The sequence below is a fragment of the Pteropus vampyrus genome, unplaced genomic scaffold, assembly GCF_000151845.1.
Source record: "Pteropus vampyrus isolate Shadow unplaced genomic scaffold, Pvam_2.0 Scaffold203, whole genome shotgun sequence".
NCBI classification, from domain to species: Eukaryota; Metazoa; Chordata; class Mammalia; order Chiroptera; family Pteropodidae; genus Pteropus; species Pteropus vampyrus.
The window spans coordinates 844,221-864,971 of NW_011888984.1; the positions used below are offsets into that span (position 1 = coordinate 844,221).

General features: G+C 50.9%; 3 protein-coding genes across 3 annotated transcripts in view; all 3 read right to left on the minus strand.

The window, feature by feature from the left end:
- The window catches only part of TIMM50 (translocase of inner mitochondrial membrane 50), a 10,188-nt gene extending 6,865 nt beyond the window's left edge, over nt 1–3,323 (minus strand). Inside the window, exons 1-4 of the mRNA XM_023537910.1 lie at nt 3,173–3,323; nt 2,217–2,367; nt 1,648–1,679; nt 1,410–1,431 (exon numbers count right to left, since the gene is read on the minus strand). Coding sequence (XP_023393678.1) covers nt 1,410–1,431; nt 1,648–1,679; nt 2,217–2,367; nt 3,173–3,280 — 313 coding nt within the window. The 5' untranslated portion in view covers nt 3,281–3,323. The remainder of the gene's footprint in view (nt 1–1,409; nt 1,432–1,647; nt 1,680–2,216; nt 2,368–3,172) is intronic.
- Nucleotides 3,324–4,568: 1,245 nt separating this feature from the next.
- Nucleotides 4,569–20,533, minus strand: SUPT5H (SPT5 homolog, DSIF elongation factor subunit). The gene is made up of 21 exons (XM_011372235.2): nt 20,388–20,533; nt 17,136–17,387; nt 15,896–15,985; nt 15,716–15,786; nt 14,153–14,258; nt 13,828–13,921; nt 13,601–13,737; nt 12,951–13,106; nt 12,710–12,856; nt 11,774–11,920; nt 11,562–11,687; nt 9,155–9,239; nt 8,693–8,812; nt 8,506–8,608; nt 8,292–8,419; nt 8,093–8,198; nt 7,508–7,666; nt 7,233–7,401; nt 6,913–7,116; nt 5,071–5,166; nt 4,569–4,996 (listed from the first exon to the last, which is right to left on the minus strand). Exons 1-21 carry the CDS (start codon nt 20,421–20,423, stop codon nt 4,853–4,855), a joined length of 2,676 nt encoding a protein of 891 aa, XP_011370537.1. The 5' UTR covers nt 20,424–20,533; the 3' UTR covers nt 4,569–4,852.
- LOC105300223 (transcription elongation factor SPT5-like) overlaps nt 20,423–20,751 on the minus strand; it is an 11,278-nt gene continuing 10,949 nt past the window's right edge. The window contains exon 6 of the mRNA XM_023537911.1: nt 20,423–20,475. Coding sequence (XP_023393679.1) covers nt 20,423–20,475 — 53 coding nt within the window. The remainder of the gene's footprint in view (nt 20,476–20,751) is intronic.

A 20,751-nucleotide genomic window follows, 5' to 3' on the forward strand; every position in this document is an offset into this window, starting at 1 on the left:
GGATTCCAAGATAAGCCGCTGCTCAACCTCCAGACGAAGCGGGGCTGTACTTATCTACCAGATACAAACAGATCTACATACCCTCCTTCTGTGAACCAGCTCGTTTCTAAGGCAATGACATAACCACTGGACAGGAACAAATATATTCATTCACCTGCTCCATTTTAACCTGAATACGTCTATCCACACACCACCCCAAACACAAAACATAATGTTTATACATCTGCCCACTTAAAACCCACATACATATAACTCTGCTGACATGATACCAGCATATTCAGTCCATTTTGAACCACCAGGCTTCCAGATGTGCCCACTGTAAGCTACTATGCCGAGTCTAGTTAAACCACGATGAACATATACATACATCTGTGTACTTTAAACCAGTGTCTCTCAACTAGAGGCAATTTTGCTTCCCTTGCTCCACTTCCCAGGAAATCTGGCAATGTCTGAAGACATTTTTTATCGTCAGGATATTGGCAACTAGTGAGTTTGAGGCCCGAGAAGCTGCTAAACATCCTACAATGCATGGGACGCTCCCCCATGACAAAGAATTATCTGTATCGATAGGGCTGAATTGAAAAATCCTAGTTTAAATGAATACAGGGAATACAACTTAAAGCGGGAAATTTACATGACTGCCAAATTCAACAGTACTTTTAGTTTTAAAAACAAAAACACTGAAACCAGTTAAGCAAGTAAACACATATATTTTAAACCTGCATGTTTACATACCCAGTTTATATTATATTGATTTAACAGTATGATTCTGTATCTGCCCAGTTAAAACATCATACTTACCTACCTACCTTCCCAGTTTAAAACAACCAATGTACTAACATGCCAGTTTGCAAACTTCCCCAGCACAAACAAGTGGCTCTCTGGACCTACCAATTGTATTTTTCTCCTGGGAAGGGCCAGGTGTGATAGAACTGACAACTCTCTACTAACCAATTTGTCAGAAATTCCCCACTAGACGCTGATTAACTAAGAGTGAGGGAGGACGGAGGCATTGTTTTGGAAATGAGGAGCTGAACGAGGTAGGGGCTTGGGAGGAAAAAAGAGGCTGTCATAAAGAGGAGGGGGTTAGGGGCTGCAGATGCTCAGATCTAAGGCACCGGAAGCCATGTGTTTGGTGACAGACAGCCCCTTCTCCCCAAGCACTCCCACCCCAGACTCCCCTCCCCCCATCTGTCCCTGACCATCTGCTCCTGGGCTGAGAGGCCAGGGAAAGGGACTGAAGATTTGTAATGCCCCTCCCCCAAAGGCATCCAGCTGCTGACTCTCCTACCCTCCACCCCCAGTGGAAGGAGGAGGGACAGGGACACCAGATGGGGAGGGCAACATGCCCTACAAATGGCAGAGCAGGGCGGGTCTGGGGACCCCAGAATCTGTGCTTGTTTACTCACCGTTGTCGAATTCATCGGGAATCTAGGAGGTAGAGAGAAAAATGGAAGGTTTGGTATGGCAGAGGCAAAAACCTATTACACCCAGAAAAGGAATCTCCAGGACCCTGGGAGGAGTAGGCAAAGGTCCCTGGGAGGGAAAGGCTCACCCCAGACCAGAAATGAGCCTGAACTGACCGAAGGGGAGGGTACCCACAGGATGGGACCCCTGGCAAGGCCTCTGGGTCTCTTTCCACCTCACCTTGGCACCAGTTTCATCCACAGAGTTGTTTCCTGCAAGGAAGACAGTAATAAATGAGAGGAATTAGAACCTGGTCTCCTGGGTCTTGAGGGAGAAAGTGGAGGGGACCTGGAGTCCTGGGTCTATGGGAGGAGGGCTAGAGGCATGGTCTCCTAAGACTGAGAGAAGAGAGAACTGGTAGCCAGGATCCCTCGGTCTGTGAGAGAAGGGCCGGGGCCGGGTCTCCTGGCTCTCTGAGGGATGAAAGGACTAGGGGGAGGACTGGACGTTTGGGTGCAGAAGAAAGAGGCGGCTGGCCGAGGCCTAACCTTTCCCACTCTCCCTTCTTCCAATGGATTCCCTGTAGCCTAGTGCAGGAACCAATTAAAAAGAATGGAACCTTGAGTAGAGGTGGTAGAGGGAAGAAGGAGACTTCCCCTTTTCAAGGCAGATGCTCTAGTTGGCTGCTCTACTGTGGGAGGAGCCAGGGAATGAAGATGGGTGAAGCCCTTAGGGAAAAGACGGGAATGTTCTGCAGTAGAATATAGCTCCAACAGAACACAACTGGGGAACAGGGACGTGTCCCTCACCGAAGATATAGACGACACTCACGGTCCCACCGGCCCCAAGCAGCCCAGCAAGCCAAAGTGCAACTTTTTTGGCGTAACTGGGACCCTCTGTGCCCCGCTGCTGCTGTGACCCTTGGGCCTTAGTGCTGGCGTGGCTCCCAATCTCCCCGACCTGCAATTGAGAGGGGACAGGTTAGCCAGGTGAGAAGAGAAAGAAGGTCAGGGTGATTCAAGTACACTGGTGACAGAAAAATCAAGGTCTAGAGCCAGGAAGCAGACACCACATAGCCTCAGGGGTTGTATCTCTGGAGGGGTAACCAAGAGACTAATTAGGTCTCTCAGAAAGGTCAAGAACTAGACTGTCCCCTGCCAGGATCCCCCAAATTCAAGAGTTGACAGGCACGACCCCCAGGATCCTGGAGGAAAAGCATTGGTGAACATGGAGCCCAGAAAAGGAGGGCAGGGAGATGAGATCAAGGAGCCTGGCTGGACACTGGAATGCAGGGAGCAAGGTAATGGAGGACACATGAGGGGACAGAACAAGGATATCTGGGGCTCATATCAGAAAGGCTGGTTCTCTCAACATGGAGGCAGGTCGAATCAAAAGCCCAAACGTCCACCTCACCACCACCACCAACGCTGAGGAGAAAATAGCCCCCTGGCCAAGTTGGGACCTCTGCGTCTCGAGTCCTTCCCCTTAAATTATTACCAGAGCCGTCAGAGAAGGGAAACAGGCGACTCACTCCCCCAGCACCCACGTGGTATCCAAAGGAGGTGGAGCCCAGAGGACGTACTTGAGCCCCCAGCATGAAGCCCAGGGGAGCAAGTGTTGCCCATCCCAGGAGACAGGGAAGCGCCCGGCAACCCGGGCGGCGTTCCATTCAGCACCCTGAGGTGCTGCGTCCCCGGCGGCGACGGTCCGCCCGGAACTCCAGGAACGGGCCCCTGTATCCGCGGACCACCCTCGTCCCGCTCACCTGGTCCGAGGCCCGGGAGGGCGGCGTCGCCAACCTCGCGCACAAACCCCGCGCGCCGAGCCGGAGGCCGCTCCCCAAGCGCAGAACCAGCGCTGCCGAGGCCGCCATCTTGCGCTGACGCCACGCGGCCCCGCCCACTAGCCCCCCTCCTCTCCCGCCTCTCCTGGAACTGCTGCCAATGGGGGCGCAGGGGCGGGGAGGGTGGACGGAAGCCCAAGAGAGACAAAGAGCTTCCGGCGGACAACCGCAGGCGTGCTCCTCTCTGGCGGCCCTCCAGGTGGCTCCTGGGGTAGCCAGCGGTCGCTGCTCCCTCCGCAGGCCCTAGGGCGCTCCACCGCCCTTGCAACAGGACGGGGCCTACACCCATTGCTCAGATGTAGAGCCGAGGCCATAATTCAGGTCCCCCAAAGGATGCCCGATTTGTCCTAAAAGCGAAAGCCGAGTCAGGTAGCTCGTTAGCCCTTGAGGTCAACCGGAGACTGCCGGCCCTCACAAACTCGCCTCCTCGCGTGGAGCTGGAAGGGAGGCCGATCTGTCTTCTCTCTGCGCTCTCAGAGCCCTTTCTTGCCCCACCTCCCATGAGTGTCTTCTAAAGTGACAGACGCAAATCAATGAATTAGAGGCCGCTCACTAGATCGTCCTCAAATTTTGAGGTCAAAAAGTCCGATAGCTTTTATGTAAACTTTAAAAATATATAAAACGACCACATAACATTTAGAGATAAATACTAAGGTACTAAATAGTACAAAGTTAGGCAGACACACGGAGTTCAGGGTTGTGGATACCTCTAGAGGGAAGTGGATGGGGGGTGCTGCTGAAGTGCGTCCCATCTGGTACATGTTGTTTCCTAAGCTGGGTGGTGGGGACATGGATATTCCTGGTATCATATCTTTTTGAACATCTGAAATATTTTATAATACATTGTATTTTACATTTGTATAAAGACGGGTGTATCAAATGAAGAAGGTGAAGGAAGAAGGTCAAAGTACTAAGCCCCATTCTCTACACTGCTCTCCGTCCCCACCCACCACCCCCAAACCATCAGACAAGCTACAGCAGCTCTGGTGTTACTGCTGTGGAGTCTCGACAAGGGAAAAGATCATTAAATGCGGTGCCTGGCACAACAGGAACTTAGGTTTCCTGGGAGATATTGACTGTGATTTTCACATAACTCAAGCTATAACTTCAATCACATGGCAGGCTCTAATCTCCTTCCCATGTATTCTCAGATATTCCTCTTAAAGGCTCTCTGGGGTATGCCGTATCATTTTCTAGATAGGGAAACTGAGGCTTAGGTAAGACCCAGCTATTTATTTGCCCAAGATCACAGAGCAAGGAAATAAGTGGAGTCTACAAATGACCCCACGTACAAACTACACACACACATACACACGGCTTTTGACCAAACAGCTTTTTATTGAAAGACCGTAACATAAAAGCAAGCTGAGGAAGGGGGGATATAAGATGGGGACCCTCCCCCAGACTCTACTCTGATTCCCATGAACCTCAAGGAGGAAAACAAGGAACCCAGAGAGGAAAATAAAGGAAATCCTGAACAATCAGGCTAGCCATCCTAGGCCCAGATCCTAGGCCCAGGCCCTTGTCAGAGCCAAGGGCCAAGGAAGGAAGGAGGGACACTATCTGCCAGCTATTTGCTGAAGTCCACCCGTCCAGCCCGCCTCAGGCCTCCAGGAGCTTCCCCAGGAAGCGGAGGTTGAGGATCTTGAGCTGTTCATCAGGGTCCATGCGGACGATGCCATCCTCACCATCGATGCTCAGCAGGACACCTGTGGCTTCCCGATCCTCACCCAGGATCACCTTCACCTGGGGAAGGGGCACAGGGTCAGGCTCCACATTAGCAGCTCAATGCCTGCCCAGCCCCTTGCCACCCCTCTTACCTTGTTGTTCTTGGTTGGGGTTATGGGTTCTAGGTGCTCACTGGAGATACTGACGACCTTCTCACTGTCCTTCAGGTACACAGAGCACATGCCTCCCTGGGGGTGGGGAGAGCCTGGTCAACCTATCCTGCTCCCAACACAGGACTGATGCTCACACTTAGGGGATGCAGGCTTAGGGCTCATTCTAAGAAGGCATTTTCCCAAGGTGACACAGAAAAGGCCGAGGCTGGGCCTGGTTCCAAGGCCTGGAGCCTGTGGTGTGTGGGGGTGGGGTGACCAGATCAGCAAGAGAAGCACCAGAATGAAGCTTAGGCCAAAAGGGGAGCTGCTTCTCAGGCACTTAACTTTTCATGTCCCAAACACGTTTCAGCTTCTTCCCCACACTTGTTCCTCTCCTCCTGGGCCCATCTCAGGGATGGCCCTATGGTCCCCAGTCCTCAGCCAGAATTCTGGGCCTTGTCTTAGATCTTCCACTGACAACCTCCAGCTCTGAGGCCTGTCCATTCTGCCTCCTAAGGGTTTCTCCTCCCTCCCTCCCTCTCTCTTCTCTTCTCCAGGCCCTTGTAGGACAGCCTGACATCCCCCGGGCTCCCAGCCCTGAGTCTCACCATCCCTAATCCATCCCAGATAGGGCAACATAGTGAATTAATTCCAAATCACAGATCTGATCCCTGCTTAGATTCCTCCATGACCCCCCAAGTGCCCTCAGGATATAGTCCACATTTCCCAGGCTGGCACATGACCTGGCCCCAGCCAATTCTCTGGCCTCGTCACCTTCCACCTTGGTTATTTATGTTTCAGCCTTAATGAACATAATTCGGCTCCCCAAATGTGCCAGGCTTTCCCTCACCTCTAGGCCTTCACAAATGCCCTCTATTTGGAACACAATTAACCCCTTCCTCAGCCATTTCTCTTGGTTTATTCCTATTCATTCTTCAGATCTTGGTGCAGATGTCTCTTTCTCCAGGAAGCCCTCCCTGATCCCCTCCAAAACTGGGTATAAAGGTGCCTTATCTGGGTTTACGTAGCTCCCCTTGCCCTCTGGGCTTCTTGCATCCCAGTTCTGGCCACTTGGGCTGCCACTGTCTGGGGACATGTCTGGGGACACTGAGGACATGTCCCACTGGAATGTGAGATCTGTGAGAGCAGGGCCTGTCTTGGTCTCTGAGGTTTGTTTAATTAATTCAGATAGCATTCAGCAGAGGGCCAACATCTAGGAACTAGGACTACTTAGAAATAAAACACAGGCTTAGTAATTAAAGAATCACAGCAGGGTAAACTAAGCTTTTAGGCAGGGGTGGAGAGCATGAAAAAGAATTACACGGACCTTTAAGAGCCAGACCTGAAACAGCCTAGGTGCTTACCTGCAGGATGAGTAGGAGTTAACTAGACAAAGAATGGAAGGAATAGAGTTCTAGACAGAGGAAAGCGATGAGCAAAGGCCCCGAGAGGCTGGAGGGAACCTGGTGACTGAAAACTGGAGATACCAGTAGTGCTGGAACAGGGACAGCCCAGGGGCTGTGGGTACCTGGCGCTAAGCCAAAGCCTAGCACGAAGGTGCCCTCAGTCCATGTAACTGAACTGAGGCGTATGTCCCACAGTAAGCACACTCCTGGGTGCCAGTCACTGTTTCAGGCAACTGCAGTCCCGGCTTTGAGCACGACAGGCAAATCCCAGTCTTGTGGGAACTTCCATGCCAAGCCTTTCTATATCTCTCTTTCCAGTTATAAATGGGTACTGGAAGATCCAGTTAGACAATTAAACAACAACAACAAGAACAGCAGTAACCACAGAGATGGGAGGATGAATGCCCACCTAGGACCCAGCCTGGGTCCCACTTACCGTGACACTGCGGATGACACCTGTCTGCCCCACCACCTGTGTATCCAGGTAGGTGTCCCGCACCTTCACCTGGATGTCAGTGGTTACCCAATCACTAGAGTTCTGCTCAATGCCTGAGCCTGGTGTGTGTGGGTTGTAGCCGCCAGGAGAGGGGGCTCCGGGTGTCATTGGACTGTAGCCAACAGGGCTCGGGCTGGGACTGGCCTGTAGGGGAAAGAGGGACAGTGTTGCTGGGAACAGATCATCTGACATGGCTGTCCTTATAGGCCCGAGGCCCATCCTAGCCCACCACCTCCAAGGGCATGCCAGCTGACCAGCACCTGATAGGCCATGGGCGAGGGCGTAGGGTGGTAGCTGGCAGGAGAGTGAGTATTCTGGTAGCCGGCTGGGCTTGGCGCCACCTGGTGGTAGCTCTGGGGACTGGGGCTGGGCTGGTAGGAGCCCTGGGGAGAGGGGGCTGCATAGGGGGAGAACTGGTCTGTGTTGTACCTGTAGCGATAGAGAGCGAAAAGGACATTTGTTGGAGATAGTGGGGAAGAGGAGACGGTGGCAGTGGGGAGGGGTGGGGCAAAGGCTGCTTGGCCTGTGGACTCACATGGCTGGTGTCCCTGGCGTTTGTGGGTTGTACTGTGGGTTGACCTGTGGGGATGAGGGGTCTGGATAGCCAGGTGTTTGTGGATTGGGGGTACCCCCGTAGGCCTGTGGGGATGGGGTGGGCTCGTCGTCGAAGGCATACTCGTATTCTTCCTCAGCCCTGTTGGGGAAAGAAGTCTGTTGAGAATGACTGTGGTGATCACGACAATGTAATAGATGAATCCAGAATAGCACGGTAGCCAGGCAAATGGAGGCAACTTCATCCTTAGAACAGCCTCATCCAGAGGCCTCCACTTCACTGGGAGTCAGAGAGATGAGGCTGCCAGCCCAGTCACACAGCCCGTCCCATAACCAAGGTCATGTATTGTCTCCAAGTCCAGGTTTTAACTACAGCACACTGCTGGGCTCGGGTTGGAGAGATTACTTTGCCCCCAGCCATGCTGACTCTCCAGAACAGCCTGGGGCTGGGAACAGTGTGGGCCATATAAACCCCTCTACTCCCTAGACACCCACATAACCACGCACACACAGCACACACCCCCCATTGGCTCAGGGTACTCTGTCCTCCCCAGCTCTCAGTCCTCACCGTGACGGCGTGTTAGGGTTGTTGGGGTCCCAGGCCCCACTCTGGGCAGGAGTGCGGCTGCCATCATGCAGAGGTGTCTGTGAGCCATAATGCGGGGTGCGGCTACCTGGAATGGGAGAAATGCATGTGCCATTAGCTCTGTCCTGTCTCCAGTTTCCCCCATGTTGCCCCTCTTCTTTGGCCCCTAGAGAGCACTCACCATCCTGGAGAGGTGTCTGAGAGCCATACATGGGTGTGCGGGAGCCAGAGCCATACATGGGCGTCTGGGAGCCATACATCGGTGTCCGTCCATAGGTTGACGTCATGCCACCAGGGCGCCGTGAGCCCCTGTGGACACAGAGAACTAGTGGGGTGAGTAGGGCCTTCTCACCACCCGACAGCCCCCTTTCAGCCCTGGCCGGCCCAGCCCGTACACCGTGGTGAGTCGCTGACGGTCCACAGAGATGGTCTGGCAGGTGGAGTGCAGCTCCACGCGGGCCGTGGACTCCGTGGCATCCTTCACCACACCAATGTAGCCTGGTGGGGAGCAGGAGGTCAGGCTGGCGTGGGCTCTCCTTCACCACGCCCCTCCCCAGGCCTCCATATGGCCTCACAGGTCACCTTTGTAGGGCCCCTGGGAGATGCGCACAGTCTGGCCGATGAGCTCATTGTCTCTCCGCCCCCGGCCCCTGCTCATGCCGCCGCTACTGCCACCTGGGCTGCCAAAGCCACCGCGCTGACCTGGGGAGGGAGAACATCGCCAGTCCCTAGGGCTGTGCCCACCGCTCACGTGCTGAGCCTACAGCCAGTGTTCCCTCAAACCCCTCTTCACCTGCTTCACTCTCCCCCTCCCCTACTAGGTTAGGAGCCTCTTCTGGGCTCCGCCCACTGGAGCCCGGGGCTTTCCCATCATGGCCCTGACCACCCTGGGCTGTCACTGTGCGGAGAGGTCCGGTCTCCCGTGGGCTGTGAGCCCCCTCTTGCTGTATCTTCATCACGGCTGAGCCAGCCCAGAGCAGGCACTCAGTGGGTGTGGGCTCTCCCCCAACCCCCAGACACATCCCTGCCCCGACTCCCCCTCACCTCCAGCGCTGGGGTGCATGGGGCTGCTGATCCGGGGGCTCATAGGAGCAAAGCCACCCACGGTGAAATTGGTCACATCTCGGGGCTAGAGAAGGGGCGAGAGCTGCACTAGCAGGCAGGGCCTGGGTGACAGGCTCCCAGCCCCTGTGCCAAACTGCCTGCCTGCGTTTGGGAACAGTTCTTGTTTGAACCTCCTGGCAGCCATCCCTCCCTCCTTCTGGTGACAATACCTCAACTTCCCTTTGGGGAAACTGCCACCACCCCTATGCCATTGTGGGCCTGTCAATCAAGAGGCCCTGGCCTCCCCTGCCCAAGGAGAGGGACTGAAATGTGGTAGTCAGGACACCTAGTGACACCAAAACTGCATGCTCTGCAGTTCATCGTCTCATCTGCAGGGCCCTGAGGACACCACTTCCTGGTCCCAGCCACCGAGGTCCCCGGCCTGATTTCCTTCCTGACACCTGGTTCTGTATAGCCTTCCTACAAGTGCCACCTCAGGGCCTTTGCACTTGCTGGTCCCAAGATATTCACATGGCTCTCCATCCCGTCATTCACGTCTCTGCTCAAATGCACCTCCTCAAAGAGGCTTTTTGTTAACCTCCTCCATCTAAAGCAGCAATCTATAGTTCTCTATCTCATCCTTTACAAATCACAGTATTAAAAAATACCAAAAAACTAGGGGAAAAATTAGAAAAACTTTCATTATAAATGCCAATTAGACGTTTTACTCTTCAATGCCAATAAGCTTCTTTTGGGCTTTCTCATAAAGTAATGTAGAATGAAAGTGACATATACTAACAATGTATTAAAGTACATGTTAACACCATTTTAAAACTGCTTTACCAGTAGTATTTGGTCTTTCAACAATAAAATACAAATTTAGGAATTCATTACATAAAAGTAACAAGAAAAAAATAAGTACTCTGTTTTTTTTAATTAAAAGAAGTTCTAATTACCTCCCATATAAAACTTATGGGTTTTAAAAAAACTAAACAGATGGGAACAGGTTTTTATCTGTTAATGGTTTAGAGCAGCAAAATAAGTTTAAACTTCAAATTCCAAATGAAAAATGTCGGAATGATCCGTGCAATTTTGTAGTAGTTTTAAAATAAACATCTCCAATAGAGCGAGCCCCCCTCCTTTGGGGCCCCCATCCCTTCCTTACTGCCTCCCACAGGGGCAGCGTGTACACAGGTCCAGCAGAAAATGCGCAGCTGGCCTCCACAGCACATCTAACTGTCTGCTAAGGAAGGCTGCTCGACTCCACTGACAGCCAACTGCAACAGAGTTGAACTTTTAAATAACTGTTTTTGGTCATCAGATTTTATAAAATTTAAAATAGGTATATGTTGCGCCTCCAAACTATTTTGGATCATTTTACAACATTCCTAAACGCGATAGTATCCTCGCAGACGTATATTACCCGAGACAAAACTCACTTAAGGAAAGAAACCAAATTAAAGAAATGGAGTCAGAGGAATCGAAGCAGGAATTATGAGTAAAGCCATCGAAACTCCTGATGTAACCCCAGCCACACGCCCAGAGTAAATAATGTCATAGAGGAACGTACTATACCATCGTAAGTCAAAGATGATCATAAACATCAACTATCCAGACTGTGGAACAAAATTAAATACTTGTATTTGAATGTGGCTGTGTCTGATCTTCTCACGACTTAACTGTATTCTAGAAACGCCACTGCTTGCACTGTCGCATTATATTCATTTGCCTCTAGTTCAACCAACCCCTAAGACCCTTCATTAAGTGAATAAATAGTATCATTTACCAGATTGACAAAAAATATAAACCAGCAGATCTGTTCTCTCCCTTTCTGAACTAATCCTTCTTTAAAACACAGTAATAAATAAAATGCTTAGGCTTCAAAGACGTTCCCTGCCAGGCAGCGGGCAAAACACAAGAGTAATTACATTTACTAAGGAGAACTGGAAGTAAGGTATAGCCCTAAAAAATAAGAATAAAGATAACAAATTTATCTTAAAAATAAAGCCACGGCCCCCTATTATTATTATTCTCTATCTCCTTCTGTTTTATTTTTCCTCACAGTGCTTGCTCATCATCACCTCAAGCTGCACGTTCCACTCTATACATATTTATCTATCTGTTCATCTCGGGAGTAGCGGCTCTAGGACAGCAGTTTGTCTCCTGTTCACTGCTGTATCTCCAGTGTCTGCCACTTAACAGGTGCTCAATAAAACCGAAAGAATCCAACATTTGCTAACTGGCTCAGAATCCCAATAGACCTTTTTTCACACTTCGCCAAGGACTTCACACTGACATCTGCCCTTCTAGTCCTCCACAAGCCCATCCTGGTCACTCCTGGGGTAAGGGAAGGTTGGCGAGCTGAGCCAGGTACCCAACAGACAGGGTGCCACCATGCCCACCTCACCTTTGAGCCCCCAGCCAGCACCAGGTGGCGGGTCTTGCAGACAAACATGCCCCCATTCTCCACCAGTTTCTTGCAATGCAGGAAGGCGAAGCTGCGGAACAGATGGCGAATCTCGCCCTCCCGGCCCTGGAGGAAAAAGGGCTGTCACTCTTGCGGCCTTGCCCCACCGCTCCTCTTTCAGATGCAGCAGACAGGCAGGAAATCATACTCACTGAGTGAGGGCCGTCAATGACCTTGACAATGTCTTTCACATGGATGTTGTTCTGTTCTGAGTCCAGGGCCACGGCAAAGCGGTTGTCCTTCTTCCGAGTCACAGCCTGGTGCCTGACAGTCACCACTTTCCCATACATGTTCAGCACCTGCAAAGGGAGTGGGGGATGCTGAGGGGATGAGAGTGGCCAGAGTGACATGGAGCAGGGCTTCCCATGATCCTTCCTTGCAGGAGACTGCAGGATGTCTGGGGCAGGCAGTGTCAGAGTGCTACCCCGTAGGAACGGGGTCAACCAAAAACATTCGCTATAATTTGATGAGACTGAACCCCCTGACTGAGCATCAGGGACCTAAAAGATTGGTTGGGAGACGGGATATTAACATAATAGCTGAAGTTTGTTTACCCATCATTCTGTACCAGACCCCATGCCAAATCTTCATACAAGCTTTCACTGAAGCCTCAAAACCCCTCTGAGCTGGATGCTGTTGTGATTCCTGACGTACAGAGGGAGTTTTCGGGCAAGTCAGTAGCCCAGGGCAACACGGCACCAAAGCAACAGAGTTGAGATGTGAATCCTGAGCCAAGGGTCCTAAACACTATGCGTGCGGCTCCCGCATCAGTGGGGAAGGGGTGAGGGGGAGGAGGGCGCCTGCAGCAAGCACAGAATGCCGGGTACATCTGACTTCGGTGATTCATTCACAACAAATTAAGTAGATGCTGCCATTACCTTTGTTTTACAGGGTGGGAAACTGAGGCACGGAGAAAGTAACTGACTTGCCACTTGCCCAATATCATGTCACGGGTGACAGAAGTACGTCTGCAACCCAGAGCAGTCTGGGCTCCTAGCCACCATGCTCTGCCACACCCCCCAGATGAGGAGCTTGAGGAAGAGGAAGCCCCCAAGAGTAAGCCCTGCAACCGAGCCCAGCACACTCACCTGGAAGGTCTCCCGCTCCAGACGCACAATGACACCCACGGTCTGGGGGTCCAGCTGCACCAGCTCCCCCCATTCATGCTGGCCCCCAACATCCACACCTGATGCCGTCTCCGAGCAGAGCTGCAGGTCCCGGGGGAGCACCTTCAGCTGCCAGGAGAGAAGGGATGAAGCAGGGTCCAGGTGGCTCTCCTGCCAGGGTCGCCTCTGGGCAGTTCCGCCACACTCCCACTCTCCCCCCTACCTCGTGCATGGTGAGGTCTGAGAAGAGAATGACGAAGTTCTCCTCCACTCGCACAATGAGGCCCGTGTCACCCTCGAATCGGCCGGCAATCACCTTCACGTGGTCCCCCATCTTGAAGTACTTCCGAAGTTCCTGGGCCGGGAACTCCAGCATGTCCTGAGGATTGAGTGTGGGGACAATGAGCAAGTGGAGGGGGGAGCCGAGCCACCACGGCTTACCTGCCCTGCCCGTCTTCAGCATCCACTCAAGTTCTTGGAAAAGACCCTGGCCAAAACCCATGCAAGGCTGACACCACCCAACCACAGACCACCTGAGGCCACCGGGACAACTCTCAGAATGCCCCAGAGATAGCTGATCTCAGACAGGATATCAGCCTAGACAACTGTTTAACCCACAGAGAGTGAGCCTGTCCCTAGACATGACACCAGACTACACGCCACCTCAGACTCACCTGGAGTCAGCCTCACCCCAGACACACTATGCTAATCTGGGCAAGCCCTCACTTAGACACAGAGACACACACACACACACACCCCCCACCCCACCCCACCCCACCCCAAGCCAACTAAAACCCAGGAGCTGCCCCAGATTACCCATGGTGCCACCACACTCTTGACCTAGCATGTGCAACTGGGCAGCAGGGGTCCCACCTTGAGGTCCTCGTGCTTGGGCATGATGGTGATCTTGTTGCCATCCACGCTGAGGATCTTGCCCTGCAGGTTGATGAGCTCACCCTCACACACCTCCACATTGTCCCCAGGTTGGAAGTTGTGCTCCCGCTCCTTTCCTGCAGGGGCAGAAGGGGCACTGCTTTGGGGGCTGCCCGCCATGAGACACCACCTCCTCTGTGGCCTAAGTTACGGATGGGAACAAATACCTGTGTTCTCAGTCACCACTTCCAGGTCAATGCCCTCTGGCTGGTCTTCAAACTTCTCCAGCTCCGAGAGTGTGGGCTTCACACCCTCTGTAATCTGAGCCCCGAGAGAAGAGGGGAAGAGGAGGAAGTGGATGAAGGTCAGTGTCACAGCCCAGCTGAGCAGGCCAGAGAGAATTATTCCCCAAGGGACATTCCTAACTGGAGGATTACCTGGGACGAACTCAGATTACCCACTGCTCTGGGGCCTGGGCTGCAGGTGGGGAGAAAGCCTGGCCTCCCCGCTCCCCACTAGTGCCATTAGTGCGACCCGCTCTGGGACCCTCACCACAGCAGACATGGCGAAGCTCTTGAATAGAAAGCCCTTCCGGCTGTAACGGTTCCCCTCAAAGATGAGGAAGTCGCCATCAGAGGCGACATCGCCCCCCAGGGACCTAGGATTTTGTGCAGGACAGAAGATTGGTAGGAGGTTAAGAGGAGAATCTGCTGAACCTCAGTCTCCTCCTCTGACAGAGCGGGGAGAGGACCGAAGGATGACTGACCAGAGCCACCCCAACACATGGCCTCCTGGCAGGAGTGACCTCTCACAGAGCCCAGAGGCCTGCCTCCATGGAGGGGTGCACGGCCCCCACCGCCCAGCTTTACTTTCTTCACCGCAGCACATGCCACCCTGTGGTGAGCCGTTTGACCTGTCTCCCTAACTAGAACAGCAGCTCCAGAGAATCAGGCACTTAGCATCGTTTAGTCAGTTTCCCTTACAGCAGCGCCTGCACATCGTCCACACGCAGTCAACGCTGGCTGGCTGAAGGATGGGACAGCTGATGGTCATGGAGCACTTGGCCTGGGCCTGGCCTGGCCGCACATGGTCTCACTGACTCCTCCCCAAAGCCTGTGACATTAGTAATACATCCCTCATTTTCCAGGGGCACAAGGGGATGAGGCTCGGAGAAGGCGAACCACATGGCCTCGCCAGTGAGTCGGAGTCAGATTTCTACTGGCCCTGCACGTGCGATGGGGAAAAACTCAGTTCCTGCCCCATGTGTCCAGAGTGGGGAAGGAAAGCCTTGTCCACTCCCAAAAAAGGAACCGGTGGAGCTCCTGCCGCTCACTCGATTGCCTTCTCATTCACAGGGTGAATTCGGGAGAGGACTGAGCGTGCTCTGCTAGGCACGTCAGGGCAGGGAAGGTCACTCTGCTTTGCTCTCTGCCACACTGTAAGTGCAGGTCCAATCGGGTGGAGACCAGTGGTGTAAATGGATCCAATTCAGGCATGGGAAGTATTAGCCAGGTCCTTGGGTCCAGAATGAAAGGCACATTCTACAATCCAGACAATGAAAGCTGTCTGGCTGGCTTGTGATGGGTTTCAGAACAAGACCAGAGAGAAAGTATCTCATTTCTCCACCTTCTCCTCTCCTGCTCACTCTGCTGGAGTCCCTACTAGGCCTGGAATGCTGGAATCCTTGGGCTGCCCTGAGCTATATCCAGGGAGGGTGAGGGAGACATCCTGAGAGGAAGAGGATCTATACCCCCATCTTGGTTGCCCGAGCATCAGGTCGTCAGGGAAAGAGACTTTTACAAAGCCTGACACGTCGAAAAATCCCACTCAATATGTAATACCATTAACCACACTTACTACATGCAAAGTGCTACTCCGGGCACACATGCATGTTGCTTCATTTAATTCTCACTACAGTTCTACGAAGCAGGGGTTGCTATCAAGCTTTGTACTCAGAGGAAACTCAGGCACAGGGACGTTAAGTAACTTGGCTGAGGCTATAATGCCAGCTAACTGAAACCTGTTAGGGGTCCACCCCTGTGCCGGAACCTGCAAAGGCACATTCCGTACCACAACTCTGGGGATACAATCCAGGCAATCCCCAAAGCCACTCACCTGATCTTCTCGGCGTCAAACAGCCTCTGTGGAGGCCGTTTAAACTTCTTCCTTTTGGCAAACCAGTCTTTCTGTGGAGGAAAAGGGGCATGGGTGGGGAGGGTGAGAGAGAAGGGCTTGACCACCAGCAGGGGATCAAGCATTTCCCTCTCCCCAACGGGCAGCCCGTCCCCACGGTACCAAGCTCATGCGGGCCTTGATGCGGTCATAGTCAATGCGTGGGATCATCTTCAAGGAGATGGTGTTTTGGCTGGGCTCCACATAATCCACCTGAGGACAGTCAGCTGGTCAGGAAGGGCCCAGCCCTCCCTCCCTGACTCCAGACACGAGAAGGGCAAGGAGATGCCAGGAAGGGTAAGGGACAAAGGGTGATGGGGAAGATCGGCCTATCTCTCCTCTGACTACCCACTGCCTGCCTGACACCTCTACTTGGACATTTAAAAGGTCCCTCAAACCCAGCACGACCACAACTGACCTCCCAGTCTCCCCTGCACCTGCTCCTCTCCCGGTCCTCTCCCGCTCCACTGTGCCTTCCGCTCAGGCGCACAGCTGGCAGTCGGTCTTAATCCTTTTCTTTCTCTTATATCCATATCCAATCTGTCAGCAAATCTTGTCAACGCTGCCTTCAGAAACCCCGACCTCTTTCCCCTCCTCTGCTACTCCAACCTTGGTCATGTCCCGCCATCACTGGCCACGACGACCATGGCATCACTGGTCTCCACATTCTTGTGGTCCCATCCAATCTATTCGAGGAAATGCTTTCTTGTGAGGGACTGTCCCATACACTGTGGGATATTAGAAGCATCCTTGGTGTCTACCTAGTAGATGCTAGAACCAAGTCTCTTTCCAGTTGAAATAACCAAAAACAAAAACAAAAAAAAACCCCAAAGAATGTATCCATACATTGCTAAATGTCCCCTGGGGCAACGCCCCACTGCTTGAGAACCAGTCACCAGAGTAATGCTGTTAAAATCAAAGCCATGGTGTGTCCTTTAGAACCCTCCCATCTTACTCCAGTAAAAGCTGAAGCCCAATGGTGGGCCTCCCTGAGCTCATCTCCTGCCACCCTGACTCTCACTCACTCTGCTTTAGCTAGACAGTCCTACCTCACATGCTGCTCCTTCTGTCACAAGATGCTTCCCCAACAACTCCACATGGCTCACTCCCTCACCTCCTTAGACCTTTATTCAACACGTTTTGATAGCGCACAGAAGACGGTCATCCATTTCCTGTGTGCGCACAGTACACTCCAGGCTCTGCTTCACCTAATCTGAGTGAGTGCTGCTCTCTGCGCCAGGAAGGGGCTGGGAAGAGCAGGAGGAGAGGAGAGGAGAGGAGAGGAGAGGAGGAGCGAACGGAGGAGCAGAAATGCGAACCAGAGTCTGGGCCCTCACAGCCACCCTACCCCGCCCCCAGGTACCTGTGCGATGTCGTCCTTATAGATGCCCCGCTTGAGGCGGACCCAGGATTTGGGTTTCAGGTTAGCCACTTCCTTCACCACTTTGAGCACATCCGTCATCTCCTTGATGGGTACCATCTGCTGGTTCCAGTAGCCAAGTCGCAGGTTGCCCACGCCCTCGATGGCCTGCTTCACATGGGTCTGCTTGTAGGCCTCCACGTAGATGTAGCCCTTCACATGCTCTGGTGCCACTACCGACTTAATCTGCAGGGGCTGTAAGCCAAGCCCAAGGAAGGAGACAGCAAGACACCACTGCTAGTAACAGTAACAACTGTTGCCTGGCAGTCTCTCTTCCAGGAATGCATCCCACAGAAACAGGTTGGCTCAATGACAGACACAAGGATGTTCACAGAAGTTATTTACTAGAGCAAACAAACAAGATTGGAAATTTTAAAATGCCTCCAAACAAGGATTCCTTAAATTATGGCTTAACCATACCATGAAATACAATGTAGCAGTAAAAAAAAAAAAAAAAAAAGTCAGATGAATCAATGTAGTGACACAGAGATCCAACATGTATTATGTGTAAAAAACAATTAGAACCGAAGAGAGCTGGAGTGGCTATACCGATAGCAGACAAAACAGAGTTTAAGACAAAAATTGTTAGTAGAGATAAAGAACATTTTATAATGATAAAAAGGTCCATCTGTCAAAAAAATATGAGAATTATAAATACATATGAACCTAACAACAGAGCCTCAAAATACATGAAGCAAAAATTAACAAAAATGAAGGGAAAAATAGACAATTAAACAATAATAATCGGAGACTACAGTACCCCACTTTTGTCAATGGACTAAACAACTAGACAGGTGAACAAGGTAACAGAACACTTTAGTAACCCTATAAACACGTAGCCCTAACACACCCCTGCAGGTGGAACACTCCATCAAACAACAGGAAAACATTCCTCTCAAGGGCGCATTGAACACTCTCCAGGATAAACCACTCGTTAGGCCATAAACAAGCCTCAATAAATGTTAAAAGGGCTGAAATCATATAAAATGTATTTTCCAACTCCATGAAATGAAATTAGAAATTAATAACAAAGAAATTGAGGAAATTCACAAATATGTGAAACACACTAAGTAACCAATGGGTCAAAGAAGAAATCAGAAGAGAAATTAGAAAGTATTTTAAGATGAATAAAAACAAAAACACACATACTAAAACTTACTAGAATGCGAAGAGAGATATGCTCAGAAATAAATTTATAGCTGTAAACACCATCTTAAAAAAAAAAAAAATCTCAAATCAATAACCTAACCTTCCACCTTTAAGAAACTAGAAAAGAGAAAACCCAAAGCAAGCAGAGGGAAAGAAATAATAAAGACCAGAGTGGAAATAAGTAAAATAGAGAACAGAAAAGCAATAGAGAAGTTCACTAGAACCAAACGTTGGTTCCTTGAAAAGATCAACAGATTTGACAATCATTTAGCCGAAATAAGCAAGAAATAAAGACTTGAATTACTAAAATCAAGAATGAATGAAAACACATCATTCCAATCTTATAGGATTCTAAAGCAACACAATGGACAACTGCCTGCCAACAAATCAGATAGCCTAAATAAAATGAATGTTTTTCAGAGAAAGACAAACTACCAAAGCTGACTCAGAAAGAAATAGAAAATCTGAACAGACCTGCAAGAAGCAAAGATATTGAATTAGTAATCAAAAACCTTCCACACACACAAAGACCAGGACAGATGGCTTCACTGGTAATTCTACCACACATTTAATTCATTAATACCAAACCTTCATAAACTCTTTTTAGAAGAGGAGTAAACATTTCCCAATTCATCCTACGAATCCAGTATTTCTCTGACACCAAAACCAAAGACATCATAAAAAAAACTACAGACTAACATCCTTTATGACTACCAGATGCAAAAACCTTTAATAAAAAGCAGTTAGTTTGTTTCAGCATTGGTTGTGACAGTGAAAAATGCAAACAACCTTGTACTGACTAAGCATGGAAAGATGAGTACGCCACTGACAAAAGGCTTGCTGCAGAACAATACACACGTAACACTATTTTGTTTAAAAGAAAAACACTTTTCAACATGCAGAGAACGAACCAACAGTAATTGTGAAAAATGGGACCTGGATATAAAGAGATTTGTGATTTTACAATATACATGTACTACTTTGGTCATTAAAAACAATAACAATAATCAGAGTCATGACTCAGTTAAACGGGGTCACTAGAATTTGCCCAGGGCATAGCACAGAGATTTGTGCAAATTTAAAACCATAATTTGCAAATCCTGCAACTGTCCATTTGGTCCCACTGACACACACACTCGCTGTGTTGGCAGGTAAAACCAATGCTTATCACGAAGTCATATTAAATAAAGAAGTTATCACCCTATACGCAGTTAAGAGCAGCCCCACGTTTCATGAATTTTGAGGACACCATTCATAAGCCTTGCTCTGGTTCCAAACTAAGAATTATACCTCTGACAACATTTACTGAACACAAGCTGCTGGACAAGTCCTGGCTGAGAACTGGACATGTCCAAAGATACTTAATCCTAATGATGCTGAGGGGCAGGCAAGGGGCCCAGAGAGGGGAAATGGTTGGAAATGGTTTGATCGAGGTCACACAGCTAGGAAGTGGCAGGACCAGGGTGTAAACCCTGGCAGTCATTAAAAAAAAGAAAAGAAAAAAAAAAAAGATCTTTGCTCTTGTGTGCGGGTGGCATTACTTCGTGTTTTGTGTGCTGAGTGAGCCCTGGAGGGACAGGGACCAACCAGCTCTGGCATGAATGTTGCTATATCTTCAGTATCTCCCAGTGCAGGGATCAGCCCAGAGCAGGGGCTCAGAAAATGTTTGATGACTGTGTGTGAAAGAGAGAATTCTCCAGATGGGCCTATTTCCTGACCCCCTTAGCCACACTGTCCTATCCTAGGACTCTCTCCCACACAGTAAGAGGGTGATGGCTGCCCAACAGGGTTGGTGAATGCGCAGAACTCACTCAAGCAGAAAAGGTTCAGGAAGCGAGACGGCTGACTTCCAGAGTGAACCCAGCCAGGAAGGCAGAGAGAGCGAGGACAACAGCTCTGCCAGGCACGGAACGCTTCAGTCCAGGGAATGGTCATTTGGGGGCTGAAGCAGATCACTTAACAAGCAGTGGTGCCCTTGAAACTGTACTGTTGCTCCCTCTGAGCTTTGGCCTGTTACGCACCCCCCAGGTGCCTGCCTAGGCTTACCGTGTCTGTGAACTGGTATGCAATGAACTTGCGCATCAAGGAAATGGCTGTGGCACGTTCCTCCCCAATCTACAAGAAGAAAGGCAGACTTAAGAAAGAGGATGAGACGGAGGGCAGGACATGGGCGAGGGGGCAGGAGATAGCCACGTGAAAGAGTCATTGGGCGAGAAAGATAAAGTAGGATAAAGAGGAACGTGGGAGAGGGAGAAATACAGAGCAAGAGTGATGGATGGCAAGAAAGACAAAGGTGAGAGATTCTGAGTGAAGGGGAGGAGAGGGGAGGAAGAGGGTGAGGGGAGAGAAAGGGATAGAGAGGCAGAAAGAGAAGGACCGAGAGGCTGGCAGGCCAAGGAGACCCAGGACA